This window comes from Pleurodeles waltl, chromosome 7 (assembly GCF_031143425.1).
Source record: "Pleurodeles waltl isolate 20211129_DDA chromosome 7, aPleWal1.hap1.20221129, whole genome shotgun sequence".
Taxonomy (NCBI): domain Eukaryota; kingdom Metazoa; phylum Chordata; class Amphibia; order Caudata; family Salamandridae; genus Pleurodeles; species Pleurodeles waltl.
The window spans coordinates 1,140,725,648-1,140,753,292 of NC_090446.1; the positions used below are offsets into that span (position 1 = coordinate 1,140,725,648).

The 27,645-nt window shown below is 47.5% G+C and overlaps 1 protein-coding gene across 1 annotated transcript in view; it reads right to left on the minus strand.

The window, feature by feature from the left end:
* SRP68 (signal recognition particle 68) overlaps positions 1 to 27,645 on the minus strand; it is a 309,007-nt gene that overhangs the window by 232,124 nt on the left and 49,238 nt on the right. Inside the window, exon 6 of the mRNA XM_069200204.1 lies at positions 13,364 to 13,473. Coding sequence (XP_069056305.1) covers positions 13,364 to 13,473 — 110 coding nt within the window. The remainder of the gene's footprint in view (positions 1 to 13,363; positions 13,474 to 27,645) is intronic.

Genomic DNA, 27,645 nt, shown 5'->3' on the forward strand with positions numbered 1-27,645 from the left:
TTAAGTTTTGTTCCGTTGCTTCTTTAAAATTGTGGCTTGAATCACATTTTTCAATATTGTGGCTTCAATTGTGATTTCTATGCACGTTTCGGTGACACTGCGCTTTCTTCAAGAAAGCCGCTTCAACAATACATCTCATGAAAATAGCTGTATTTGCGAAGGACTTAACTCTCATGCCACACAATGGTATAACAACTCTTAAGGAGCAATGCTGAAGATAGAAAAATGCGCTCGGTTCTTTTAAGGACTGGATAAATGGGCAAATTCCAATGTGTACATATTTTGCTGGTGGAGTCTTACATCAAATGTCGGAGTTTTTAGACCGGTATTTAGGAGTAACACGGTGTGTTAACGGCGTTTTTTTAGTTGTAATCCACTCCATGCCATATGCATGTACGGAGCACACCTTGTGTACTCCTTTGAAGTTGAGAACTCCAATTATGAAATAAATCTAAAGGAGCATGTATGGCTAATGTTCAAAATAATTCAATGCTGCCGTATAGCCAATATGACCCCCAAAATTACTTTTTGCCATTTGGTTGTTCCAGGGTCATCATCAGGAATTGAGAATTCAGAGCAAAGTGTAGATTCTATGACAGGTTTCCAGTGGTGAGAATGCACAAAAAAAGACAAGTGTCAGGACAATACTTTCAAAATTATGGAAAAGAGTGGATTATGTGGTGAAGGGAAATGCATCTTTTTCAATCACCCCCAGGTTTTTTCTGACTGATGTTGCTGTTTTTTTTACTCCGAGTGCAGTGACGCATGCCAAAGAGACCTTCGCGCCAATGCTCTGAATCTTAAAACGTGTACGTCAAATTGACTCACACTTAATTGGCCAACACTAATTTACCTGCAAGTCTTTAGTATATGGTACCCACGGCATGCAAGTCAGAGTGACCCCAGAGATTACAACACTGGTTGTGCCACGTGGGGGCGCCACGAGTCCCTCAGTCCATCACTGCAAACTGGAAGAGCGGTTTTAAAACTGCTAGTCTGACTTTGCCATTTGAACCAAGTCACCTACTGCACTATGTATAAGTCACCCCATGGCAGCCCTATCAAGCCAAAAAGGCAGGGTGCAGCATACTGCATGGGCAGAACATGTATTTTACATGTTTTTGACAGTAAAAACATGAAACTCTTAGTCTCCGAAAAGTACAGAGTTACACGCTGACCTCTGAGCAGCGCTACCTCGGGAACAATGGAAACAAAGTGGATACTACAAGGTATCTAACAACTCATTATACTAAGCACAACTTGATTTTCAAATCAAAATTCATGCAGCAAGTTGTGGTATCCAACTTTTACTGGATGCACTTGGGGTCCTGCCTCTGAGACCACTTTCTGCCCTCCTAGGGAGATGTGCTAATGAATCCCAGGAAAGGATACGATAGGAGTTGCACTGGGAGGAGTTACCTCCTTCCTGCTGGAATCCAAACAGGTGATGGCTCAAAAAATGACGTTCAAAAGAGAAGCTGCCTTTTAAAGGCAACTGGGAAACATTTTAGAGAGGGTCTAGCCTATTGTTTAGGCAGGCACTGGGGATGGGAGGGGAAACCAGTTGTTAAGCTGGTTTTCCAGGGGCAGGTATCTCCCTTGGTAACCACACCTCTAGGCTGGGCTAGGGAGCCCAGGGCGCAGAGAGAGGGGTCTCTCAGTATTGGAAGTGGGCAGATTGGTGCATTTTAGAATAGCCAGATGCCACATTTCGCAGGAAGATGTCATCAGGTGGGAAGGAACTTGTTAGCCCTTAGGCTACCAATCGCCTGAGGGCATTTTCTGGGCACAAAAGGAGCAGCTCTGGCAACCTGAACTCAGATCTCGACTGTACTGGATAAGGACCGCTGCGCTGCTGCACCAAGGCCCTGACAAAGTGGCTGCACAGAGGTGGACTGCATCTGTTGGCTAGCAAATAAAGGGACTGTGATTGTTGTGTCCTGCTCGGGAAGGAGTCCTCTCTAGGGCCCAGCCAAAGTCAAGAGACTCCTGTTCACAACACAGGGACACTAACTGAAAAAGCCTGCTGAGGACAAGTGGTAGCCCAGATCTCTGTATAGTCACTCCTTGCCGTCAAGCAAAACCAGGCACCAGGACCCGATGCTCAGAAGTTGCACCCAAGCCTGCTGGACCTAACAGAGCCTTCAAAGTGCAGCTTGGTTGCCCAGAAGGCAAGCTATAGCCCGGAGAAGGATTTGGTTGAGACTGACACTGGGCAACTGGTAGTCCAGTGGTAGCTGAACTTTGAACAGGCCAGGGAGGACCTCGTGGGACTTCAAACCCTGTGTCCAGGATCCCTTTATCACCTTTGAGGACAGACGAGTCCCTGCAGGAAGACCCTCGATGACTGACTCGCATCCACAGCATCCTTTAGAATCTTCAAGCATCCTGTATCCTCAGCATCAGGACCACTTCCATTGAAATCCACTGAATGGGGATAAAGTAACTTGAACTGCTGGAAGACTGTGTCTTCTGAGGAGGTAATTGTTTCTGAAGGCCTTGCAGGTCCCCCTGACTGGCTCTCAGCTGGAGTTGGTCATCCCAGTAACTCTAACCGACCGCATTACAACTTACCTAACCTTTTGCTCAAAAGGTTTCAAATTCGTCAAATTTGCCAATGTTTGTTTGTGGATAAGTAAAATGCTTTGATTTACTATCCCTTGTAAATTCTATCTCTTGGGAACCCTAAAGTGAATGCTTTTTATTGTGGTGTCTAAAAATATCTAAAAAGACAGTCTATTTTTAGGTTTTGCCTGCTTGCGCGCATGCTTCAAAGATCTTTTGTTAGTAAAAACAACTAACTTAAAAGGGGCTTAGAACCAGCCTCTTACTTACCTGAACTTACCATTGGCTTACTCCAACGTTGCTCCGATTTACGTGCTTCGGGTTGGACAGTACGCCATCTTCGTGTCACTTCCTGTCGTCATCTCAGTCTTCTTCGCCGATGCTGTCGAGTTGCCTATGGACCAAGTACTACTTAAGGTCACTTTGTATGGGACACTATCCAGTGTCCTTCCTATGGCTGCGACACTGAAGGTGCTTCTTTTTTCTTCTTACTTCGTCGTCTTCTTTCTTTGATGATGTCTTCTCTGTCTTCTTTCTGCATAACGTCATCCGTCTTCGCTCGCGCCTTCCGTCTTCTTTCTTCTAACCCTCATATCAATAGGTTTTGCCTTTGTCTTTTTTTTAACTGTATTACAAATATCAGTGAATGTTATAATAATGTTTGTTTGATCAAATTACAAACAGAATTATGACATTTTTCTAATATTTGGAAGCCAGTTACATTGAAAAAAAGACCATGGCGAAACCTATTGGCTTTGCCAATGCTCATTATAAATTGTTGTCTGATTTCCTTGGTGTCTGGTAAATTCCTTTAAGTGTTTTGGTGCTACTGGTCCTAAAGTGGTTGGCAAGTGTTTTAAACTCTGTGGTTGGACATCCACACCATGTAATACACCCCATTTCCTCACGTGGGACAACGATTCCATTCACTAGTACTGCCCAACCACAAAACCAGCCAGAAGCGGGCTTCTACCACAATGGTTAGATATCAGTAACGACCACCAATACTAGGAAAGAGGAGCAAGGATAACCCTCTGAAGCTGAACCCTCTGAAGCTGAACTCCTCTTTCCTAAGTCAGGCAGAGAACAGGGGTCCAATACAAAGATCAGATCACCAGCCTGAGCGTGCTATACCAGATGACTTATTTGTTGCTCCTCGCTGATATTTTTATGGCACTATATTCACAACAAATGCACTGTTATACATGCTGGACCTAATGCTCTGAATGTTGATATACATGTGATATTCTAAATAACAATTCTCTGTAAAGCCACACCCTATAATGATATGGCAAATAGATCTATATGCACAAAACGAACAATGGACCTGACCTAAATTTTTATTCAGGACTGTAGAACAAGTTACCTACTTTCGGTAACGCCATACCTGATAGAGACTCTAACAGTAAATTCCTTACCTTAAAATATCCTCCACGAGTCAGACTGGATCCACCAAAAATATTTGTGCAGTACTCCTGTGCGCTGGTAGGTGGCACTGTTCTGCTCCACATCGGATGCGACGTGCGTGCTGACGTTCGTTGCTTTTCACAACTTTCCACACTAGAAGCAGAGAGCCACAAAGAATGCTGACATATTGGTGTGCATTACTCCATCAGAAGGATGACTCTAATGGATCACTTTGGAAAGGTGGGAGGATGGAAGGGTCGGTAAGGAATCTGTGGCTAAAGACTTTACCAGATAAGGCATTACTTGAATTATGAAACATGTTTATCTGATAGACTTCTAGCCGTAGATTCCTTACCTTAGAATAGATACCAAAGCAATACCTCCCCCGAGGTCGGTCTGCGAACAGATTAGACCAAAAGGCCTGCAGGACCAAACGGGCAAAGTGCCCGTCACAATGGATCTGACCATCCAGGCAGTAGTGCTTTGTGAATGTGTTCAAAACCACCTCGATTGCTTCCTCACAGATGTCCACTACAGGGACTCCGTGAGCTAATGCAGTGTCGCAGCCTTGGCTCTGGTAGAAAGAGCATGCAAGCACTTAGGGGGTTGCTTTTTGGCCAATGTGTAGCAGATCTTTATGCAGCGCATTATCCATTGTGAGATGGTCTTGTTCTCCACTGCGTTCCCTTTCTTAGCTCCCACAAATCTTACAAAGAGTTCATTGTCTACCCAGAATTCTCTTGTGCGATCAATGTAAAACTCTTTTTGAGGCCAGATGTTGGAGTCTCTCTTCTTCTTTAGAAGAGTGACGCACAGCAAAGAAGGTGGACAAGGTGAGGTTTTGGCCTAAATAGTGTAACAAAATGAGGTACACTGTGCAAACAGTTCAGGCAAACCCCGTGAGTTTGGAGGGGGGTCACCTCGGCTCGAGGAAACTCTGGGAGGCGCAGAGCGACCATGGCCAAGGCTCCACTGCAGAACGAGGCCTAGAGTGCCAACACTCCTGTGTCAGTTCCAATGACCTGGAAGAGCATGGAGAAGTCAAAGAATGCTTCAACAACTTTTTCTTGTGGAACTTACCCAACAACTTGGATTGGGACGACTACCGTCAGAAGCAACTCAGATAGCAGTCCCGGGAACTTCTGCGTGACCAGGATCAAGAGCACTGTGGGGTCATCAGACATCGATCAGCGTGGAGCTTGAGGGACTACTCCATCAACGCCCTGGGGGTCATGGCATGGCAGTCTTTGCAAGTCATGGTCCTGTTCCAGGCACCAGAGGCAAACCAAATGAAGGTCTATCACAGACATCTGCCTGTGGCAGGTACCACATGGTTTGAAGTCTGATGGCTAGGGGAAATAATTAACACACCATGAGATATAAATCTCTAAAAAAGCCTTGACAAAAGTTAAGAAAAAAATTCGGGCAAAAAATGACTGGGGGTAGCTCTCTCTCTGGATCTGAGCAGACTGGCGGGGAAGGAAAATAACTGAGATCAGCACAATTGAGTAGTGGCTACAGAGGGACCACTAATGTCACTTCTGTTGCAGACAATGCTGACGTAGAGCCGCAGGGGTACTGCTCGAAAATGTCTGGGTCCAGTACGACACCTGGGGAATATTCTAAGGTAAGGAATGTGTGGCTAGAAGTCTTTCAGATAACTAGATATCATAGGATTGTTTAAAACCCCTCTTTTAGCTCTTCTATATCTTGGTATGTATGTGTTAATACAATAACCTTAAATAACCTTAATATAATAGGTTAAAATATTCATTAGAAGAAATAAGATAAGCTCAAGAGAAGCTCACACAACTAATGAAAATGACAAGAAAATGATAAAGCTACTGAAGAGTTCTCTAAAAACAACCAACCATATGCCACATCCTCCTCCGCAGAGGAAAAATGATAATCATATATAAAGACAGCACCATCTTATTGCTGTGAAAAGCAGTGCTGGCAACGGAGTACTTTTAAGTTTCTGTCTTAAAAGCCTACAGCTGAAAGCAGGAAGAAATATCATTAGGGAATACTGTACAATATTGGTATAATCATAGACCATGCATATAAATCTTTACTTTTTATAAAACAGCACAGGACTATCTGTTGTTCTCCCCCCAGCACTTGGTTTGAAGCAATGTTTGAGAGCTAGCTTCCTGTAGTGCAGACATTACAATGTATTTTCTATACATTTAGTCTCAACATCCAAGTGCCACAGAATAGGTAATTAATTAAAAAGAGAACTCTAATGTCTTCTGTTTTTAGTGTTTGCTATCTGATTCAACACAGAATTTTACTGACATAGTTTTACTCACAAGATTGTAGATAAAATTTACCACGTTTTTAAACTTTGGGCCTCCAATGGAATGCCTAACTGTAACATCACTTCATACTTCTCCATTGCTAGTAATCTAAATGCAAAGATTGTTTTTGCAACACAAAAGGTTGCAAGCTACTTTTTGAATGTCTCCTGAAGAAGAATTTGTTGAGCTCTCTAAAAGGTAATCTTCTTTACACATTATTTTATTTTTTGTCTCTATGCTAATTGGTAGTAATATCAAGAGTGTTTAGGAATCACTTAGGCAGCTGTCATAAGTGGGGGTCTTGACAATTAAGTGCCGGTACTGAGCACCGGAAACCACAGGCTCAAATCAGGCACTATTTGAGATACTCCTTGATAATCTTGGCTATTAGGGTTCAATCTGTTGAAAGGCCTTGCTTCACCACTCACTGAAGAGGTCGTACTGGGGATCAAGAATATATATTTTTTTCAGCCAAACAAATGGTTGATAGGCAGGTCTGACTATTTCCAAGAGCAGATTTTTAGTTTCTCAACATTCAGGCACTACCCATTTTTTATGCAGTCATCAGTAGACCTAGGATAGAAAGAGTGGTAAACTCACTAAGTTATCAAATTCCCATGTTTCTTCAAATTAAGGTGCTACATGTTACCCACATACCAGTAATATCCTATCTCGGACGAATCAAGGTTGTAGTCGCGAGGGATATATAGATTTTGGGTTAATGCAGAGCTTTCAGGGACTCCACAAGTGATGATGGTTGTTTTATAAAATGCTCCCAATCCAACATGGTGGGCATGGTTATAAAAGAAAGAAGAAACTCAATATATTCCACTAATGCCTGCTGAATGTCTGAAGATACTGAAGAGTAGTTTGGGGTCAAATGGCACTCAGAGGTCCAAGTGAATCAGGGTAGAGAGAGATACTGTGGTCCCTGGTGCAGAATTATTCTTCCCTAATATATAGTAGCAGTGATTTTGCTCCTCCATGAGGCCTGAAGTGTGCCGAAGTCACTAAGGACTATCTGAATCCAGATGAGATGAGGATTGTCAGTTGACAACCGTTTTCCACACCTTAGCAACAAACAGTAGGACAGACCGGTTTATAACTGGAAAAGCTACCAGGATCCATTGAAGGTTTCTTCAAATGGGAGTGATGATAACATGCTTGAGAGATTGAGGGATAGATTCCGTGGAGCCTGAGATACTGATGAGCATGGTGACGAGTGGAAGTAGTACAGGAAGAGACACACTGACAACTTTAGAATTTTTTGAAGGCATTAAGATATTCCCCCCTGTCATTATCAGTGGCTAGTGTAAACTAGACAAAGTATGGGAAGAAGGTAATGTAAGAAGGCTTTTCGAGGTGGGCTGGGTGTTGAAGAATAAGTGGTTGTTGAACAGATCATTAGAGGGCACCAGAAGGCTTTAAATTAGTGGGGCTGATTTTCACTATTCTTGTCTTGTTTGTTGGGAAGAGGGATAGGCCTATGAAGTTATTTTCGTTTCCAGTTGAAATGTATGGTCACTGGTCAACTACAAGAAACAGTGATGACTGTTAAGGCGCAACTGGGTGAAATCTTCAGGATTGAAGTTATTCAAGTTTCCAAAAGAGAAGCTCCATTCAGCATTCAGAGGCTGCTAAGCAATTTCTTTTTCAGGTCGTTTTTGATGAAATTTCATGGTGGGCTGACCAGAATAGTTGAAGGGCAACCAAAAGTGGCAAACAATTCTTGGGGAGTCAGGGGGTTAATTCAGTGTCCTCTTATACAAACTAGGATGTTGGCCTACAGGGAAGACATCAACGGTCTACATCAATTATGTTGTAGCTAAATTATTCTCAAAGTCATCCACCCAGATATTCAGGCCACTAACTATGGTAGCTCAAGTAGAAATCGAGAGGATATGTTGAATTAGATCAAGGAGGTCAGAGGGAAAGGTTGCAAATCATGTTAGGAGGATGGTAAAGCACGGCAGATTTGAAGAGTGTGTATAGGCTAGCAGGTACTGAAGGGAGCCAAATAAACTTTATCTTTTTTGATAAAGGACATGTTAGTAGGGGGAGACTGATTATATCAGGATGGCTAAACCATTGAACCAAGACTTGGTGATAGTCAACAAGTGGTAAGAATGGTTTAAGACGAGATCATGGGTGTTGTAGGCATTCGCGACTGCTCAACTCCTGTGTTAAGCAAGGCACCTAAACAAGGGAAAAAAATACAGGCTTCCCCTGTCAACATCCCAGACATTCCTGAAACAAACAAGCGCATAACAATATCAGCAAAGCTCAAATAAAGAGCAAATTCATTAAGTATTAGGGAGCAGCTCGGCAACAGCACAATGTGCTTCTCAACTGGCTCTTAATGATGTGTATCTAACAGCCGAGCAACAAATCCATAATTGGATGCAAGTTTTTAGTTTTGCCAAACAAATAGAGGGTAACCATCCCATGCCAAGCCTGAGCTTTCACGCTAAGCTAAGAAAGAAACTGAGATGAATAGCAAATCTGATCTAGTAATTCAACTTGCACATTCACTACTTAGTATGACCCCAGGATTGTGCACATTACAAAGGAAACAAGCAACAGTAACAGTATAATAAGTCATCCCCATAATTAACGGGACAAATGTTCATCAACATTTGTTTCCATAAACCAGATTTTAGGTCCTTTCCACAACACACCCTACTTAGGCAGTGATATTTCAATATATTTCATAAATCCACTGCACCAACACCGCAGACTTCAACCCAATAATGGAACACCTCAACTTCCAACTTAAAACAGACAGCAAAACCACCATCAGAGGCACCCTCACCTATAGACCTCCAGGACCTTGTCCCAGTTTCTGATACGCCATCTCCAAATTCATGGCACAGTCCGCCACTGACTTCAAACACTACATCTTCAGTGACCTCAATTTTCACCTCAACGATACCAACAGAGCCAACCTCCTCAAAAGCATGAACAGCAGCAGCCTCATCCAACTTGTCACCAACCCCACACACATCGCAGGACACATTCTTGACACCATCTTTACTGCCAGTGACAGAGTCGAGTACAACCATGTCACTGAGCTCACCTGGAAGACCACTGCATTGTCCACTTCACCATCTTGGGATCCCCCAGCACTGCCCCAGGCCGCCCAGCACCTCACACAGCAGCTGAAACAGTTTCAGAAAGTCAATGGACCGACACCCTCAACACCTCCCACCCACACACTGCAACCAACCTAGAACAGGCTGTCAAGAACTTCTCCACCACGATCACCGACTGTAGGAAGTTGGCTCTGTATATACTATTTCAAAGTAAGAAATAGTGTGCACAGAATCCAAGGGTTCCCCTTAGAGGTAAGATAGTGGCAAAAGTAGATAATTCTAATGCTCTATTTTGTGGTAGTGTGGTCGAGCAGTAGGCTTATCAGAGGGTAGTGTTAAGCATTTGTTGTACACACACATGAAATAAATGAGGAACACACACTCAAAGACTTACTCCAGGCCAATAGGTTTTTATATTTAAAAATATATTTTCTTAGTTTATTTTAAGAACCACAGGTTCAAGATTTACATCAAACACTTTAAATGTAAGGTACTTCACTTAGATACTTTAGGAACTTTGAATGAAAACAATATCATGTACAGTCTTTGATAAAATGGCAGTAAGCTATTTTCAAAGTGGACACTGTGCAAAAATCAACAGTTCCTGAGGGAGGTAAGTAAAGGTTAGATTAGGAGGTAAGTAAAACACTTACAAGTCTCAGTTCTGGGGCATAGGCAGCCCACCGTTGGGGGTTCCAGGCAACCCCAAAGTTACCCCACCAGCAGCTCAGGGCCGGTCAAGAGCAGAGGTCAAAGAGGTGCCCAAAACACATAAGTGCCTATGGAGAACAGGGGTGTTCCGGTTCCAGTCTGCCAGCAGTACTTACCTGCGACCAGGGGGGGGGTTTTGTAGAGCACTGGGGGGAGGACAAAGTAGGCACACAAAACACACCCTCAGCGGCACAGGGGCGGCCAGGTGCAGTGTGCAAAGCAGGCGTCGGGTTTCAGGTAGGAAACAATGGAGGGACCCGGGGGGGCTTCTCGGGACAGCCACCACCTGGGCTAGGCAGAGGGTCGCCTGGGGGTCACTCCTGTGTCGAAGTTCGGTTCCTTCAGGTCCTGGGGGCTGCAGGTGCAGTGTTGGTTCCAGGCGTCAGGTCCCTTGTTACAGGCAGTCGCGGTCAGGGGGATCCTCTGGATTCTCTCTGCAGGCGCCGCTGTGGGGGCTCAGGGGGGTCGTCTCTGGTTACTCACGGGCTCGCAATCGCCGGGAAGTTCTCCCTGAAGTGTTTGTTCTCTGGATCTCGAGCCGGGGGCGTCGGGTGCAGAGCGTGAAGTCTCACGCTTCCGGCGGGAAACGTGCAGTCTTTGAAAGTTGCTTTTTGTTGGAAAGAAGTAGCTGGTTTTGAACAGGGCCGCTGTTCACGGGAGTTTCTTGGTCCTTTAGTCCAGGGCAGTCCTCTGAGGCTTCAGAAGTCACTGGTCCCTGACGGATGAGTCGCTGGAGCAGGTTTTCGAGGAACGGAGACAGGATGGTAGGGCTGGGGCCAAAGCAGTTGTTGTCTTCCTCCTTCTCTGCAGGCTTGTAGGTCAGCAGTCCTTCTTGTTTCTTCAGGTTACAGGAATCTGATTTCCTGTGATCTGGGGAGCCCTAAATACTGAATTTAGGGGTGTGTTTAGGTCTGGGAGGGCAGTAGCCAATGGCTACTGTCCTGGAGGGTGGCTACGCCCTCTTTGTGCCTCCTCCCTGTGGGGAGGGGGGCACATCCCTAATCCTATTGGGGGAATCCTTCATACTCAAGATGGAGGATTTCTCAAGGCAGGGGTCACCTCAGCTCAGGACACCTTAGGGGCTGTCCTGACTGGTGGGTGACTCCTCCTTGTTTTTCTCATTATCTCCTCCAGCCTTGCCGCCAAAAGTGGGGGCAGTGGCCGGAGGGGCGGGCATCTCCACAAGCTGGGATGCCCTGGTGCGCTGTAACAAAAGGGGTGAGCCTTTGCGGCTCATCGCCAGGTGTTACAGTTCCTGCAGGGGGAGGTGAGAAGCACCTCCACCCAGTACAGGCTTTGTTCCTGGCTACAGAGTGACAAAGGCACTCTCCCCATGTGGCCAGCAACATGTCTGGTGTGTGGCAGGCTGGCAGAAACTGGTCAGCCTACACTATAAGTCGGGTAGGTATTCAGGGAGCATCTCTAAGATGCCCTCTGGGTGTATGTTACAATAAATTGCACACTGGCATCAGTGTGCATTTATTGTGCTGAGAAGTTTGATACCAAACTTCCCAGTTTTCAGTGTAGCCATTATGGTGCTGTGGAGTCCGTGTTTGACAGACTCCCAGACCATATACTCTTATGGCTACCCTGCACTTACAATGTCTAAGGTTTGTCTTAGACACTGTAGAGGCACAGTACTCATGCACTGGTGCCCTCACCTATGGTATAGTGCACCCTGCCTTAGGGCTGTAAGGCCTACTAGAGGGTGACTTATCTATACTGCATAGGCAGTGTGAGGTTGGCATGGCACCCTGAGGGGAGTGCCATGTCGACTTACTCGTTTTGTTCTCATTAGCACACACAAGCTGGCAAGCAGTGTGTCTGTGCTGAGTGAGGGGTCCACAGGGTGGCATAAGATATGCTGCAGCCCTTAGAGACATTCCCTGGCATCAGGGCCCTTGGTACCAGTTACAAGGGACTTACCTGGATGCCAGGGTGTGCCAATTGTGGAATCAAAAGTACAGGTTAGGGAAAGAACACTGGTGCTGGGGCCTTGTTAGCAGGCCTCAGCACACTTTCAATTCAAAACATAGCATCAGCAAAGGCAAAATGTCAGGGGGTAACCATGCCAAGGAGGCATTTCCTTACACTAGTTTAAACATGATTATGGGAAATATTAAAATAAACAAGCATTGGTAAAGCCAATAGGTCTAACTTTTGTGGCCAGCCTTTTGGTTTTATTAATGTGTGTCTTGTTTTGACATGATTTTTGCAAAATGTTATTGTTGTGGGTGCTGCTGGGCCCTCCCCATTTAAAAAACATTAGCAAAAAAGCAAAAATATTTTTGGTCACAGAAAACACACGTTGCCATAGTAGTTCCTGGCACTGAACAAAACTTTTTGTGCTGATATGCTCCTTATGAAAGAGAAGATGCTATCTAGTGAAGCCAGCAGATAGAAAGATAACATTTTAATAATTACAAAAGATCTTGGTTAAAGTCAAACCAAACGACATGCCTAATTCTTACTGTCAAACGTGCACCTGTGGTATAGGTCCTTGTGTTAGTGTAGATTTGTGGCTTTCAGGAATTCACAAGAACTTTCGTTAGTACGCCAGGTAATCGTACCCCTAGAAAATATTTGTGAGCTCCATTTTAGCATGAGCAAATATGCATGCGTAGATTTGCTAATGCAAAAATCTGTTGAGCAAGTTTACTTTAACTTCAACCACTGTTTTTCCAACCCTGGAAGACGTTTAACTTCTGCTTTTGTCAAAGAGTACATTTCCAACCTTTTCCAACATGGGAAAAGATCAGAGAAGAGCTGGTGAAAACCCATAAAACATACAAGTTATTAGGTTTGCAATATACTCAAAAGGGCACTCCTACCCTGGAACTATTGCTTGCTGCTACCTTGAGTCCCAGTGTGCAGTTCTGCGGAAAGGTGGCAAAATAAGGGAGTTGCTAGTATTTCAGCCCTGCTATAGTATGAGACCTGACATAATCAGAGATGCTATTATCAGAGCTCTTACATAATGAGATTGCTGTCATAATTTGTTGCTGAACTACATAGCACCAAAGGGACAAGTGGATTATGTTACAGGACAAGTAGATTTATGACGTAATCTGTCCCAAGGACAAGTAGATATTTTATGAAATTCCACACTCCTGTACCAAGTGCCACAACCAAATGCCCAGACCACAGGAGGATTGAGAGGTGGTATGGAGCTGGAGACACAGTACCCCTTTTTGGCACAAAAATGTGGTCTGGCACCATGTGCTTCAAAGGACTGTTGGTGAGGCACCACTTCATGAACCCTGGAAAGGCCATTATCCCAGCACTTACCAATCATGTAGGCACAGTAGCGCATGTTAGGCGCGATCTCCTCTGCACGCTGCGAATACAGCACTGCCTGCTCCTCAGTAAAAGCATTGGCCAGCTTCTCATAAATGGTCCTAAGAAGAGAAGGAACGCAATTTTTCAGAACAAGCATTTTAACCTGTGCAATACAGCAGCACCCAGAACTGGATTCAAAACTTACAAAAAGCCCATCAGCAAGACATGTCAAATTGCTAATTCTTCTGACAGCACTCCAGCTGGCTTCACAATGTCCTTTTAACACAACACTTTAAGCTCTTTTTTCACAGTTCACATCAGATTATTCTAGTTTTGAGGCTTCAAACACGCATGCTTTCATAGATAATTGTACCTATGATTATCTTTATTTTATCCATTAATAACCGAGCTGCATGGCATTCAGTGGTCTGTTTCATTCCATCCTGACGGCAGGACTGGAACAAAAAGCAGTACCTGGCGGTGTTATTGATGTTTAAAGGAAATAGCTTATGGCACTAGGTGCTGTTTCCTATATCTATCCTAATGTGTTTCAACCCCACACCATTCATAGCTCAGTAAGCATTTCCAGTAAATCTTGTATTCTATCCTTCTTATACTTAATTATACTTCCATTCCCTTAGTCTGGGCTTCCCATTAAGTGTGACAGAGGATCAAGAGCTGTTATGCAGAGGCCATAAAAAGCAGTTTCCTTTTAAAGTCTTCACAGACTGTCCTACCTGTAGCCAGCAAAGCAATGCATTTAGGAGCTTGTCAGCATGTATCCAATTTGTATGGTAAAGTTGATCAGACAGTGCCTTCTTAAAAAATAAACCAATTTCTATTTAGCTTTCATCGGACAACGGAGAGGTTGGTGGGATGATGTTAATACAGAACAAAGCTTTAGAGCAAACAGTACTTGAAAACCGTAACATTAATCCATTGCCTTCAATTGTAGAAGAGAGGCACTATATTGCATGTCTGGGCCAGCACAACTCGAGATGTGACATGTGAAAGGAAGACTTTTTATGAGTTGATAGGCCACAGATGGATAAAGCTGGCTTACCCACAAAAGCCACTTTTGGAAGGATCCCTGAGTGAAACCTCACTCCCCACCGAACTCCAAATCCCCTGTGACTAACAACTGTATCACTGTAGCAGACACCCACACCAAAAGATCCTACACAGGTGGTTACAGAAGTGGAGCCCCGTGATTCCACGTCATTCACAGGTTCTAGAGCGGAGAGGTGTTGCCTCTCAGCTCTGGGCTGTAAAAATTGAAAACCAACTCCATTACCCAAGTGTGTCCATCTCTCTCTGAATAACACACACACAATATTTTATACATTCATGACAGTGAAAATAAATGTAGAATAGTAATGGCTTTTAGAGTAACTGCATTAATAAACGTACATTTTTACTACAGTGCAAATGTTAAATGCCTTTTTTGAGACCACAGAAGACAGAAGCTAACATAACAACAACGCTTACAGATTGGTAGGTTTCATGTTACTATTACATTAAACAGGGATACAAATCTCCTAATGGTCGTAAGGACTCTTCAATGTATTTTTTACCTTACAGTATAAACAAACCCCTTGCATCCTTGTTTTAGTTAAATACCTTGTTTGAAGAAATCTACATGAAAAAAGGCATAGCACAACCCATGTAAGGGGATGGGGCAGTGAGGAAGGCATACTGAGGACATCAGTGGCCTTCTGGTAACCACCTGTATTGGTTGGTGCCCAGACACACACACACACTCACTCTCAACCCCACTCACACACACACACACACACACACACACACACGCACTCTCAACCCCACTCCCAACCCACACGCACTCTCAACCCCACTCCCAACCCACACGCACTCTCAACCCCACTCCCAACCCACACGCACTCTCAACCCCACTCCCAACCCACACGCACTCTCAACCCCACTCCCAACCCACACGCACTCTCAACCCCACTCCCAACCCACACGCACTCTCAACCCCACTCCCAACCCACACGCACTCTCAACCCCACTCCCAACCCACACGCACTCTCAACCCCACTCCCAACCCACACGCACTCTCAACCCCACTCCCAACCCACACGCACTCTCAACCCCCCACGCACTCCCAACCCCACTCCCAACCCCCCACGCACTCCCAACCCCACGCATTCACAACTCCATTCACACACGCATTCTTACACTGACATACAGACATGCATACAACCACACACACACATTCATGCACACATGCAGACACCACACACTCATAAATGCACAAACACCCCCCACCCTCCCAACCCCCTCCCCTGTGGGACTATCACCTTACCTGGTCCGTGGAGAAGGTCGTCCAGCAGGGAAAGGGATGGGGCGCTTCCACCGCCGCCAGCGCCCCGCCAACAGGACGCCGCCAGGCCATTGTATGGCCCACAATATGGCAGGCGGTGTTCTACTGGTGGTGGGACCGCCAGAGCACCTCCACCCGCCAGCACGACTACTGACAGATTTCCACCCAAAGTGTGGCGGAAATCCGGAAGTATCCGTGATATGGCGGGCGGGAGACCACCAGCACTGGCAGTCTCCTGGCGCCCGTGGCTATGGCAGTCTTCAAACAAGACCGCCAAAGTCATAATGAGGGCCTATGTGTCCATCCTTGGCATGTAAGGAGCGATCTGACTGTCTGAGGCACTTATTCATGCAAACTATCAGAACCACTTTCAGAGGGCCCTGGGGTACACAGGGCTTATTGGGCCCACTGCAGGGGTTAAGGCCTTTTACTCCAGATGTCCCGGACCCAACCTACTATAGATCCCGATCAACTGGGCCAAGTACTCCTTCTGCACTTGACTCTCAGTGGTAGCTACAGTCGAGCAGTCAGTCGAGCAGTCCAAGGCTCCATCGGATAGGGGGGGTGTGGGGGTGAATACAGGTCAGTAAACACAACTCATAATTCAATGAGCATACAGCAATGTAAAAAAAAAAAAAAAAAAAAAAAAAAAAAAAAAAAATCACAGGTCATGACTCAGATCTCTAAGACGAAGGTCCGATCCTCGCAACCACTTGAGTATTGGCAGCTCTTCCTGGCATACAGGGTTGCCGCAACTACACCGGTCAAGGTGCTGGCCCTTACCACATGGTAGCCTGTACCACAGCTGCCCTTCCTAGTACACCGGGTTGCCGCCACAGGCAGCACACGACTTCACTTGTCACACACTGCACTCCGTTCACAGTTATCATCACGGCAGCCAGTTTCTGGCTTTCAGGAGTCACAGTCTGGCATCTGCCGATGGGTAATGACTCAATTAGCGCAGCAGCAGTCTCCTCACACTAAGAGTCCACCTGGCTGGGGTCCCCCACTGGACTTTGCCCCGTCCAACGCTATCCTCTACTTCCTCACAGAGCACACCTGACTTGGTAGACAGGCATGCGCTGGTGCTTCAGGATCTACAGCATGTAGTCTTAGTTTCCCTGGGTCAAGCCCCCTCGTCAAGCAGGGAGACTAGCACGCCTTGGCCTCCCAGTAATTATCACAAGCAGAAGTCTTGCAGAGGGCCCCCCCCCCCCCCCCCACACAACCCGCCTGGCTCTTTGACAAATTTTGTGGTCTAAACCTCCTCTTCTTATAGTCCATTTCCAGATACCAAATGTGATTTGGGGTCTGGGTCTTTGAAGTTTTAGGTTGGGGGTTCTGCTTCCTTTTGAATTGTACACTTTTATTTCTCTTCTTCCTCTTGAAAGGCTGTCTGGTAGAGCAGGAGAGACTCCGAAGCTGATAGTCCGTGAACCCAGATAATGGGAGTGAGCAGAGTTCAAACCTGATTATCAGCCACAGTGGTATGCGCATCAAATGGTTAATCTCAGGTCCCAGCCATACTCTTTATGATTCCCTATCAGCTCTATCTCCTTCCTGAGATGTATTCAGGCCCGTCCCTTGTGATCCTTCAGTGAATAGAAGAACATCCTTCTGAACTGTACAGTGAGTATATCTCTCTCTCTCACTGCCTTCTTTCCTTCAGTGTGTCTCACCCAGCTCACAGGAATGCAGCAATACCCAAAAATTGTATGTGTATTGAGGGGGGGGGTGGGGGGGGGGGGGGGGTGGGGGGGTGCGGGGGGAGGATTCCTCTGCTCCTCATTTCTTCACCAAACAGGCCTGGGCTTTCCAAAATGGAACTCAGGGTCCTCCGTGTAATGCAACATTGCCCCCCTTACACTCAGTGTACACACAAAGCACACATACTGTCCAGTAATATCACCTTCATGTAGTGTGCCACCTGAGGCACACACAAATTCAGCTTGCACATTCATTCTGTGTGCGCTGCTCAGTATTGTAGTCTTTCTATGTTTTGCCATGGTGTGCTATTTGCAACCACAAACTGTGAGCACACACACATATCATGCGCTGCACCCTTCATGTATTGTACTTCTCGCAAGGGCACATACACCGAGCACATGCTCCCAGTGGGCATGCACTGCACAGCACTACATACCTCATTTAATGTATCCCTCTCTGGTATACATACACCAAGTACACATGCAGACCGTGCATCCACTGCACTGCACTGCTCTATCCCTGTACTGCAGCCTTAAAAGACACATATACATCTGAGCTGCACAGTACTTGACATCTATCTGATGTAGGCCAAGGGTGAGTTAAGCACACAGTAGAGAACCTGTGGGACTCACTCCAGTGACACAGGTTAAAAACCTGTTCATTCCTAGTCTACACTATACTGTATTCTGCCATCACAAGCTCATGCTGCTTAACACTTGGAGAAGGCAGCAGCCTTCCACCTTCCACCACTATGAGAACTGCTCTTTGGGAGCCTCTCCTGTTCCAACAAGACTCCAATTTGTGAGACAGACCTATGTCATGGTAAACATGCATGATCCATGTTTGCCTATAACACAAGCATTGGCTAAGCCAATCGATCTCGGCGATGCAAGAGCTACTGACTTTGTCAATGTCAATGTGTTTCAACATTCCACAGCCAAATGGTAAGAACTACCCAGGCAGATGCAGCACCCAAGCGCCCGCAGCTGATGCACCATTACTCCTTTGTGTAACCACAGGCATACATGAACAAGTCATGTAGGAAGTTGGCTCTGTATGTACTATTTCAAAGTAAGAAATAGCATGCACAGAGTCCAAGGGTGCCCCTTAGAGGTAAGATAGTGGCAAAAAGAGATAATTCTAATGCTCTATTTTGGGGTAGTGTGGTCGAGCAGTAGGCTTATCAGAGGGTAGTATTAAGCATTTTTTGTACACACACAGGCAATAAATGAGGAACACACACTCAAAGACAATTCCAGGCCAATAGGTTTTTATATAGAAAAATATATTTTCTTAGTTTATTTTAAGAACCACAGGTTCAAGATTTACAGACAATACTTTAAATGAAAGGTATTTCACTCAGGTATCTTAGGAACTTTGAATCATCAAAATAGCATGTACAGTTTTGGCACAAATGGCAATAAGCTATTTTAAAAGTGGACACTGCAAAAATCAACAGTTCCTGGGGGAGGTAAGTAAATGTTAAGTTCACAGGTAAGTAAAACACTTACAGGGTTCAAGGTTGGGTCCAAGGTAGCCCACCGATGGGGGTTCAAGGCAACCCCAAAGTTACCACACCAGCAGCTCAGGGCTGGTCAGGTGCAGACGTCAAAGTGGTGGCCAAAACACATAGGCTTCAATGGAAATAGGGGTGCCCCGGTTCCAGCCTGCCAGCAGGTAAGTACCTGCGTTTTCGGAGGGCACACCAGGGGGGTTTTGTAGGGCACCGGAGGGGACACAAGCAGGCACAGAAAGTACACCTTCAGCGGCACAGGGGCGGCCGGGTGCAGAGTGCAAACAGGCATCAGGTTTTCAATAGGAATCAATGGGGAGACCCGGGGGTCTCTTCAACGATGCAGGCAGGTACAGGGGGGGAGGCTCCTCGGGGTAGCCACCACCTGGGCTAGGTAGAGGGTCGCCTGGGGGTCGCTCCTGCATTGGAGTTCGGTTCCTTCAGGTCCTGTGGGCTGCGGGAGCAGGGTGTTTTCGAAGGAGTCGGGTTCCTTGAAGCAGGCAGTCGCGGTCAGGGGGAGCCTCTGGAGTTCCTCTGCAGGCGTCGCTGTGGGGGCTCAGGGGGGTCAACTCTGGCTACTCACGGGCTCGCAGTCGCCGGGGAGTCCTCCCTGTAGTGTTAGTTTTCCGCAGGTCGAGCCGGGGGCCTCTGGTGCAGAGTGGAAAGTCTCACGCTTCCGGCGGGAAACGTGTGGTCTTTAAAAGTTGCTTCTTTGTTTCAAAAAGTTGCAGTTTCTTGAACAGGGCCGCTGTTCTCGGGAGCTTCTTGGCCCTTTTAAATGCAGTGGAGTCCTCTGAGGCTTCAGAGGTCGCTGGACCCTGGGGGATGTGTCGCTGTTGCAGTTTTTCTTGAAGTGGGGAGACAGGCCGGTAGGGCTGGGGCCAAAGCAGTTGGTGTCTCCGTCTTCTCTGAAGGGCTTCAGGTCAGCAGTCCTTCTTCGTCTTCAGGTTGCAGGAATCTATCTTCCTTGGTTCTGGGGCCCCTAAATACTCAATTTAGGGGTGTGTTTAGGTCTGGGAGGATAGTAGCCAATGGCTACTAGCCCTGAGGGTGGCTACACCCTCTTTGTGCCTCCTCCCTGTGGGGAGGGGGGCACATCCCTAATCCTATTGGGGGAATCCTCCATCTGCAAGATGGAGGATTTCTAAAAGTCAGAGTCACCTCAGCTCAGGACACCTTAGGGGTTGTCCTGACTGGCCAGTGACGACTCCTCGTTTTTCTCATGATCTCCCCCAGCCTTGCTGCCAAAAGTGGGGGCAGTGGCCGGAGGGGCGGGCATCTCCACTAGCTGGGATGCCCTGTGGCGCTGTAACAAAGGGGGTGAGCCTTTGAGGCTCACTGCTAGGTGTTACAGTTCCTGCAAGGGGGGGGTGTGAAGCACCTCCACCCAGTACAGGCTTTGTTCCTGGCCACAGAGTGACAAATGCACTCTCCCCATGTTGCCAGCAACATGTCTGGTGTGTGGCAGGCTGGCAAAAACTAGTCAGCCCACACTGGAAGTCGGGTATGTTTTCAGGGGGCATCTCTAAGATGCCCTCTAGGTGTATTTCACAATAAAATGTACACTGGCATCAGTGTGCATTTATTGTGCTGAGAAGTTTGTTACCAAACTTTACAGTTTTCAGTGTAGCCATTATGGTGCTGTGGAGTTCGTGTATGACAGACTCCCAGACCATATACTCTTATGGTTACCCTGCACTTACAATGTCTAAAGTTTTGCTTAGACACTGTAGGGGCATCGTGCTCATGCACCTATGCCCTCACCTATGGTATAGTGCACCCTGCCTTAGGGCTGTAAGGCCTGTGTAGGAAGTTGGCTCTGTATGTGCTATTTCAAAGTAAGGAATAGCATGCACAGAGTCCAAGGGTTCCCCTTAGAGGTAAGATAGTGGCAAAAAGAGATAATACTAATGCTCTATTTTGTGGTAGTGTGGTCGAGCAGTAGGCTTATCCAAGGAGTAGTGTTAAGCATTTGTTGTACATACACATAGACAATAAATGAGGTACACACACTCAGAGACAAATCCAGCCAATAGGTTTTTATATAGAAAAATATCTTTTCTTAGTTTATTTTAAGAACCACAGGTTCAAATTCTACATGTAATATCTCATTCGAAAGGTATTGCAGGTACGTACTTTAGGGACTTCAAATCATCAAAATTGCATGTATACTTTTCAAGTTATTCACAAATAGCTGTTTTAAAAGTGGACACAGTGCAATTTTCACAGTTCCTAGGGGAGGTAAGTATTTGTTAGGTTAACCAGGTAAGTAAGACACTTACAGGCTTAGTTCTTGGTCCAAGGTAGCCTACCGTTGGGGGTTCAGAGCAACCCCAAAGTCACCACACCAGCAGCTCAGGGCCGGTCAGGTGCAGAGTTCAAAGTGGTGCCCAAAACACATAGGCTAGAATGGAGAGAAGGGGGTGCCCCGGTTCCGGTCTGCTTGCAGGTAAGTACCCGCGTCTTCGGAGGGCAGACCAGGGGGGTTTTGTAGGGCACCGGGGGGGACACAAGTCCACACAGAAATTTCACCCTCAGCAGCGCGGGGGCGGCCGGGTGCAGTGTAGAAACAAGCGTCGGGTTTATAATGGAAGTCAATGGGAGATCTAGGGATCTCTTCAGCGCTGCAGGCAGGCAAGGGGGGGGTTCCTCGGGGAAACCTCCACTTGGGCAAGGGAGAGGGACTCCTGGGGGTCACTTCTCCAGTGAAAGTCCGGTCCTTCAGGTCCTGGGGGCTGCGGGTGCAGGGTCTCTCCCAGGCGTCGGGACTTTGGATTCAAAGAGTCGCGGTCAGGGGAAGCCTCGGGATTCCCTCTGCAGGCGGCGCTGTGGGGGCTCAGGGGGGACAGGTTTTGGTACTCACAGTCTTAGAGTAGTCCTGGGGTCCCTCCTGAGGTGTTGGATCGCCACCAGCCGAGTCGGGGTCGCCGGGTGCAGTGTTGCAAGTCTCACGCTTCTTGCGGGGAGCTTGCAGGGATCTTTAAAGCTGCTGGAAACAAAGTTGCAGCTTTTCTTGGAGCAGGTCCGCTGTCCTCGGGAGTTTCTTGTCTTTTCGAAGCAGGGGCAGTCCTCAGAGGATGTCGAGGTCGCTGGTCCCTTTGGAAGGCGTCGCTGGAGCAGGATCTTTGGAAGGCAGGAGACAGGCCGGTGAGTTTCTGGAGCCAAGGCAGTTGTCGTCTTCTGGTCTTCCTCTGCAGGGGTTTTCAGCTAGGCAGTCCTTCTTCTTGTAGTTGCAGGAATCTAATTTTCTAGGGTTCAGGGTAGCCCTTAAATACTAAATTTAAGGGCGTGTTTAGGTCTGGGGGGTTAGTAGCCAATGGCTACTAGCCCTGAGGGTGGGTACACCCTCTTTGTGCCTCCTCCCAAGGGGAGGGGGTCACAATCCTAACCCTATTGGGGGAATCCTCCATCTGCAAGATGGAGGATTTCTAAAAGTCAGAGTCACCTCAGCTCAGGACACCTTAGGGGCTGTCCTGACTGGCCAGTGACTCCTCCTTGTTGCTTTCTTTGTTCCCTCCAGCCTTGCCGCCAAAAGTGGGGGCCGTGGCCGGAGGGGGCGGGCAACTCCACTAAGCTGGAGTGCCCTGCTGGGCTGTGACAAAGGGGTGAGCCTTTGAGGCTCACCGCCAGGTGTCACAGCTCCTGCCTGGGGGAGGTGTTAGCATCTCCACCCAGTGCAGGCTTTGTTACTGGCCTCAGAGTGACAAAGGCACTCTCCCCATGGGGCCAGCAACATGTCTCTGGTGTGGCAGGCTGCTGGAACTAGTCAGCCTACACAGATAGTCGGTTAAGTTTCAGGGGGCACCTCTAAGGTGCCCTCTGTGGTGTATTTTACAATAAAATGTACACTGGCATCAGTGTGCATTTATTGTGCTGAGAAGTTTGATACCAAACTTCCCAGTTTTCAGTGTAGCCATTATGGTGCTGTGGAGTTCGTGTTTGACAGACTCCCAGACCATATACTCTTATGGCTACCCTGCACTTACAATGTCTAAGGTTTTGTTTAGACACTGTAGGGGTACCATGCTCATGCACTGGTACCCTCACCTATGGTATAGTGCACCCTGCCTTAGGGCTGTAAGGCCTGCTAGAGGGGTGTCTTACCTATACTGCATAGGCAGTGAGAGGCTGGCATGGCACCCTGAGGGGAGTGCCATGTCGACTTACTCGTTTTGTCCTCACTAGCACACACAAGCTGGCAAGCAGTGTGTCTGTGCTGAGTGAGAGGTCTCCAGGGTGGCATAAGACATGCTGCAGCCCTTAGAGACCTTCCTTGGCATCAGGGCCCTTGGTACTAGAAGTACCAGTTACAAGGGACTTATCTGGATGCCAGGGTCTGCCAATTGTGGATACAAAAGTACAGGTTAGGGAAAGAACACTGGTGCTGGGGCCTGGTTAGCAGGCCTCAGCACACTTTCAATTGTAAACATAGCATCAGCAAAGGCAAAAAGTCAGGGGGCAACCATGCCAAGGAGGCATTTCCTTACAGCCTGCTAGAGGGGTGACTTACCTATGCCACAGGCAGTGTGAGGTTGGCATGGCACCTTGAGGGGAGTGCCATGTCGACTTAGTCATTTTCTCCCCACTAGCACACACAAGCTGGCAAGCAGTGTGTCTGTGCTGAGTGAGGGGTCCCTAGGGTGGCATAAGACATGCTGCAGCCCTTAGAGACCTTCCCTGGCATCAGGGCCCTTGGTACCAGGGGTACCAGTTACAAGGGACTTCCCTGAATGCCAGGGTGTGCCAATTGTGGAGACAAAGGTACAGTTTAGGGAAAGAACACTGGTGCTGGGGCCTGATTAGCAGGCCTCAGCACATTTTCAAATCATAACTTGGCATCAGCAAAGGCAAAAAGTCAGGGGGTAACCATGCCAAGGAGGCATTTCCTTAGATCAAAACACAATATGAAGTGTTTCAATTCCCTATAACGAGTGCTGACAAAATTACCTAGTAAAATCATTATACTTATTTTGTTCGCCTCTCAAGAACAGAAGGTACATTTTGCCTTAGTGCAATTCATACTTGTGACTTGCATGTTACCACAGATGCCTGGTGCAGGCACTCAGTCCTCTGAGTTATCGACTGGCTAGAAGTATCATGGCCAACAATAATCATAATGCAGAGATCATTGTGAGATTGATTGACCCTGTCAATTTCTTTCAGCCAGTTTGTACAGCACTGGACGGCACGGTTGAAAGTAAAACAAGCATTTGCAAAGCAAATGTAGGAAGTTGGCTCTGTATGCACTATTTCAAAGTAAGGAATAGTATGCACAGAGTCCAAGGGTTCCCCTTAGAGGTAAGATAGTGGCAAAAAGAGATAATTCTAATGCTCTATTTTTGTGGTAGTGTGGTCGAGCGGTAGGCTTATCAGAGGAGTAGTGTTAAGCATTTGTTGTACACACACAGGCAATAAATGAGGAACACACACTCAAAGACAATTCCAGGCCAATAGGTTTTTGTATAGAAAAATATATTTTCTTAGTTTATTTTAAGAACCACAGGTTCAAGATTTACGAGTAATACTTCAAATGAAAGGTATTTCAGGTAGGTACTTTAGGAACTTTGAATTAGCAAAATAGCATATACAGTTTTCACATAAATGACATATAGCTATTTTAAAACTAGACACTTAGAGCAATTTTCAACAGTTCCTGGGGGAGGTAAGTGTTTGTTAGTTTTTGCAGGTAAGTAAACCACCTACGGGGTTCAAGTTTGGGTCCAAGGTAGCCCACCGTTGGGGGTTCAGAGTAACCCCAAAGTTACCACACCAGCAGCTCAGGGCCGGTCAGGTGCAGAGGTCAAGGTGGTGCCCAAAACGCATAGGCTTCAATGGAGAAGGGGGTGCCCCGGTTCTAGTCTGCCAGCAGGTAAGTATCCGCGTCTTCGGAGGGAAGACCAGGGGGGTTTTGTAGGGCACCGGGGGGGACACAAGTTAGTACAAAAAGTACACCCTCAGCGGCACAGGGGCGCGGGTGCAGTGCACAAACAGGCGTCTGGTTCGCAATAGGAATCAATGGGAGACCAAGGGGTCTCTTCAGCGATGCAGGCAGGCAAGGGGGGGCTCCTCGGTAGCCACCACCTGGGCAAGGGAGAGGGCCACCTGGGGGTCGCTCCTGCACTGGAGGTCGGATCCTTCAGGTCCTGGGGGCTGCGGGTGCAGTGTCCTTACCAGGCGTCGGGTCTTTGAAGCAGGCAGTCGCAGTCAGGGGGAGCCTCTGGATTCCCTCTGCAGGCGTCGCTGTGGGGGCTCAGGGGGGTCAACTCTGGCTACTCACGGTCTCGTAGTCGCCAGGGAGTCCTCTCTGTGGTGTTTGTTCTCCACAAGTCGAGCCAGGGGCGTCAGGTGCAGAGTGCAAAGTCTCACGCTTCCGGCGGGAAATGTGTGTTGTTTCAAAGTTGCTTCTTTGTTTCAAAGTTGCAGTCTTTGGTGAACAGAGCCGCTGTCCTCGGGAGTTCTTGGTCCTTCTAGATGCAGGGTAGTCCTCTGAGGCTTCAGGAGGTTGCTGGACCCTGGGAATGCGTAGCTGGAGCAGTGTCTTTAGAAGGGGGGAGACAGGCCAGTAGAGCTGGGGCCAAAGCAGTTGGTGTCTCCGTCTTCTCTGCAGGTTTTCAGGTCAGCCGTCCTCTTCTTCTTAGGTTGCAGGAATCTATCTTGCTGCGTTCTGGGAGCCCCTAAATACTCGATTTAGGGGTGTGTTTAGGTCTGGGGGGTTAGTAGCCAATGGCTAATAGCCCTGAGGGTGGCTACACCCTCTTTGTGCCTCCTCCCTGAGGGGAGGGGGGCACATCCCTATCCCTATTGGGGGAATCCTCCATCTGCAAGATGGAGGATTTCTAAAAGTCAGTGTAGGAAGTTGGCTCTGTATGCACTATTTCAAAGTAAGGAATAGTATGCACAGAGTCCAAGGGTTCCCCTTAGAGGTAAGATAGTGGCAAAAAGAGATAATACTAATGCTCTATTTTGTGGTAGTGTGGTCGAGCAGTAGGCTTATCAAAGGAGTAGTGTTAAGCATTTGTTGTACATACACACAGGCAATAAATGAGGAACACACAGTCAGAGACAAATCCAGGCCAATAGGTTTTGTTAGAAAAATATATTTTCTAAGTTTATTTTAAGAACCACAGGTTCAAATTCTACATGTAATATCTCATTTGAAAGGTATTGCAGGTAAGTACTTTAGGAACTTTGAATAATTACAGTAGCATATATACTTTTCACATAAAACACAAATAGCTGTTTTAAAAGTGGACAGTGCAATTTTCACAGTTCCTGGGGGAGGTAAGTTATTGTTAGTTTTAGCAGGTAAGTAAATCACTTACAAGTCTCAGGTTTGGGTCCAAGGTAGCCCACCGTTGGGGGTTCAGAGCAACCCCAAAGTTACCACACCAGCAGCTCAGGGCCGGTCAGGTGCAGAGGTCAAAGAGGTGCCCAAAAACACATAGGCTTCAATGGAGAGAAGGGGGTGCCCCGGTTCCGGTCTGCCAGCAGGTAAGTACCCGCGTCTTCGGAGGGCAGACCAGGGGGGTTTTGTAGGGCACCGGGGGGGGGACACAAGTCAGCACAAAAAGTACACCCTCAGCTGCGCGGGGGCGGCCGGGTGCAGTGTGCAAACACGCGTCGGGTTTTCAATGAGAGACCAAGGGATCTCTTCAGCGGTGCAGGCAGGCAAGGGGGGGGGCTTCTCGGGGTAGCCACCACCTGGGCAAGGGAGAGGGCCCTCCTGGGGGTCACTCCTGCACAAAAGTTCCGTTCCTTCAGGTGCTGGGGGCTGCGGGTGCAGGGTCTTTTCCAGCCGTCGGGACTTTAGGTTCAGGCAGTCACAGTCAGGGGGAGCCTCGGGATTCCCTCTGCAGGCGTCGCTGTGGGGGCTCAGGGGGGACAACTTTGGTTACTCACGGTCTCGGAGTCGCCGGAGGGTCCTCCCTGAGGTGTTGGTTCTCCACCAGTCGAGTCGGGGTCGCTGGGTGCAGTGTTGCAAGTCTCACGCTTCTTGCTGGGATTTGCAGGGGTCTTTAAATCTGCTCCTCTGTAACAAAGTTGCAGTTCTTTTGGAGCAGTGCCGCTGTCCTCGGGAGTTTCTAGTCTTTCTTGAAGCAGGGCAGTCCTCTGAGGATTCAGAGGTCGCTGGTCCTTGGGAAAGCGTCGCTGGAGCAGGTTTCTTTGGAAGGCAGGAGACAGGCCGGTAGGTCTGGGGCCAAAGCAGTTGGTGTCTTCTTTTCTTCCTCTGCAGGGGTCTTTCAGCTCAGCAGTCCTCTTCTTCTTGTAAGTTGCAGGAATCTAAATTCTTAGGTTCAGGGAAGCCCTTAAATACTAAATTTAAGGGCATGTTTAGGTCTGGGGGGTTAGTAGCCAATGGCTACTAGTCCTGAGGGTGGGTACACCCTCTTTGTGCCTCCTCCCAAGGGGAGGGGGGTCACATCCCTAATCCTATTGGGGAATCCTCCATCTGCAAGATGGAGGATTTCTAAAAGTTAGAGTCACTTCAGCTCAGGACACCTTAGGGGCTGTCCTGACTGGCCAGTGACTCCTCCTTGTTATTCTCATTATCTCCTCCGGCCTTGCCGCCAAAAGTGGGGCCGTGGCCGGAGGGGGCGGGCAACTCCACTAGCTGGAGTGCCCTGCGGTGCTGGAACAAAGGGGGTAAGCCTTTGAGGCTCACCGCCAGGTGTTACAGCTCCTGCCTGGGGGAGGTGATAGCATCTCCACCCAGTGCAGGCTTTGTTACTG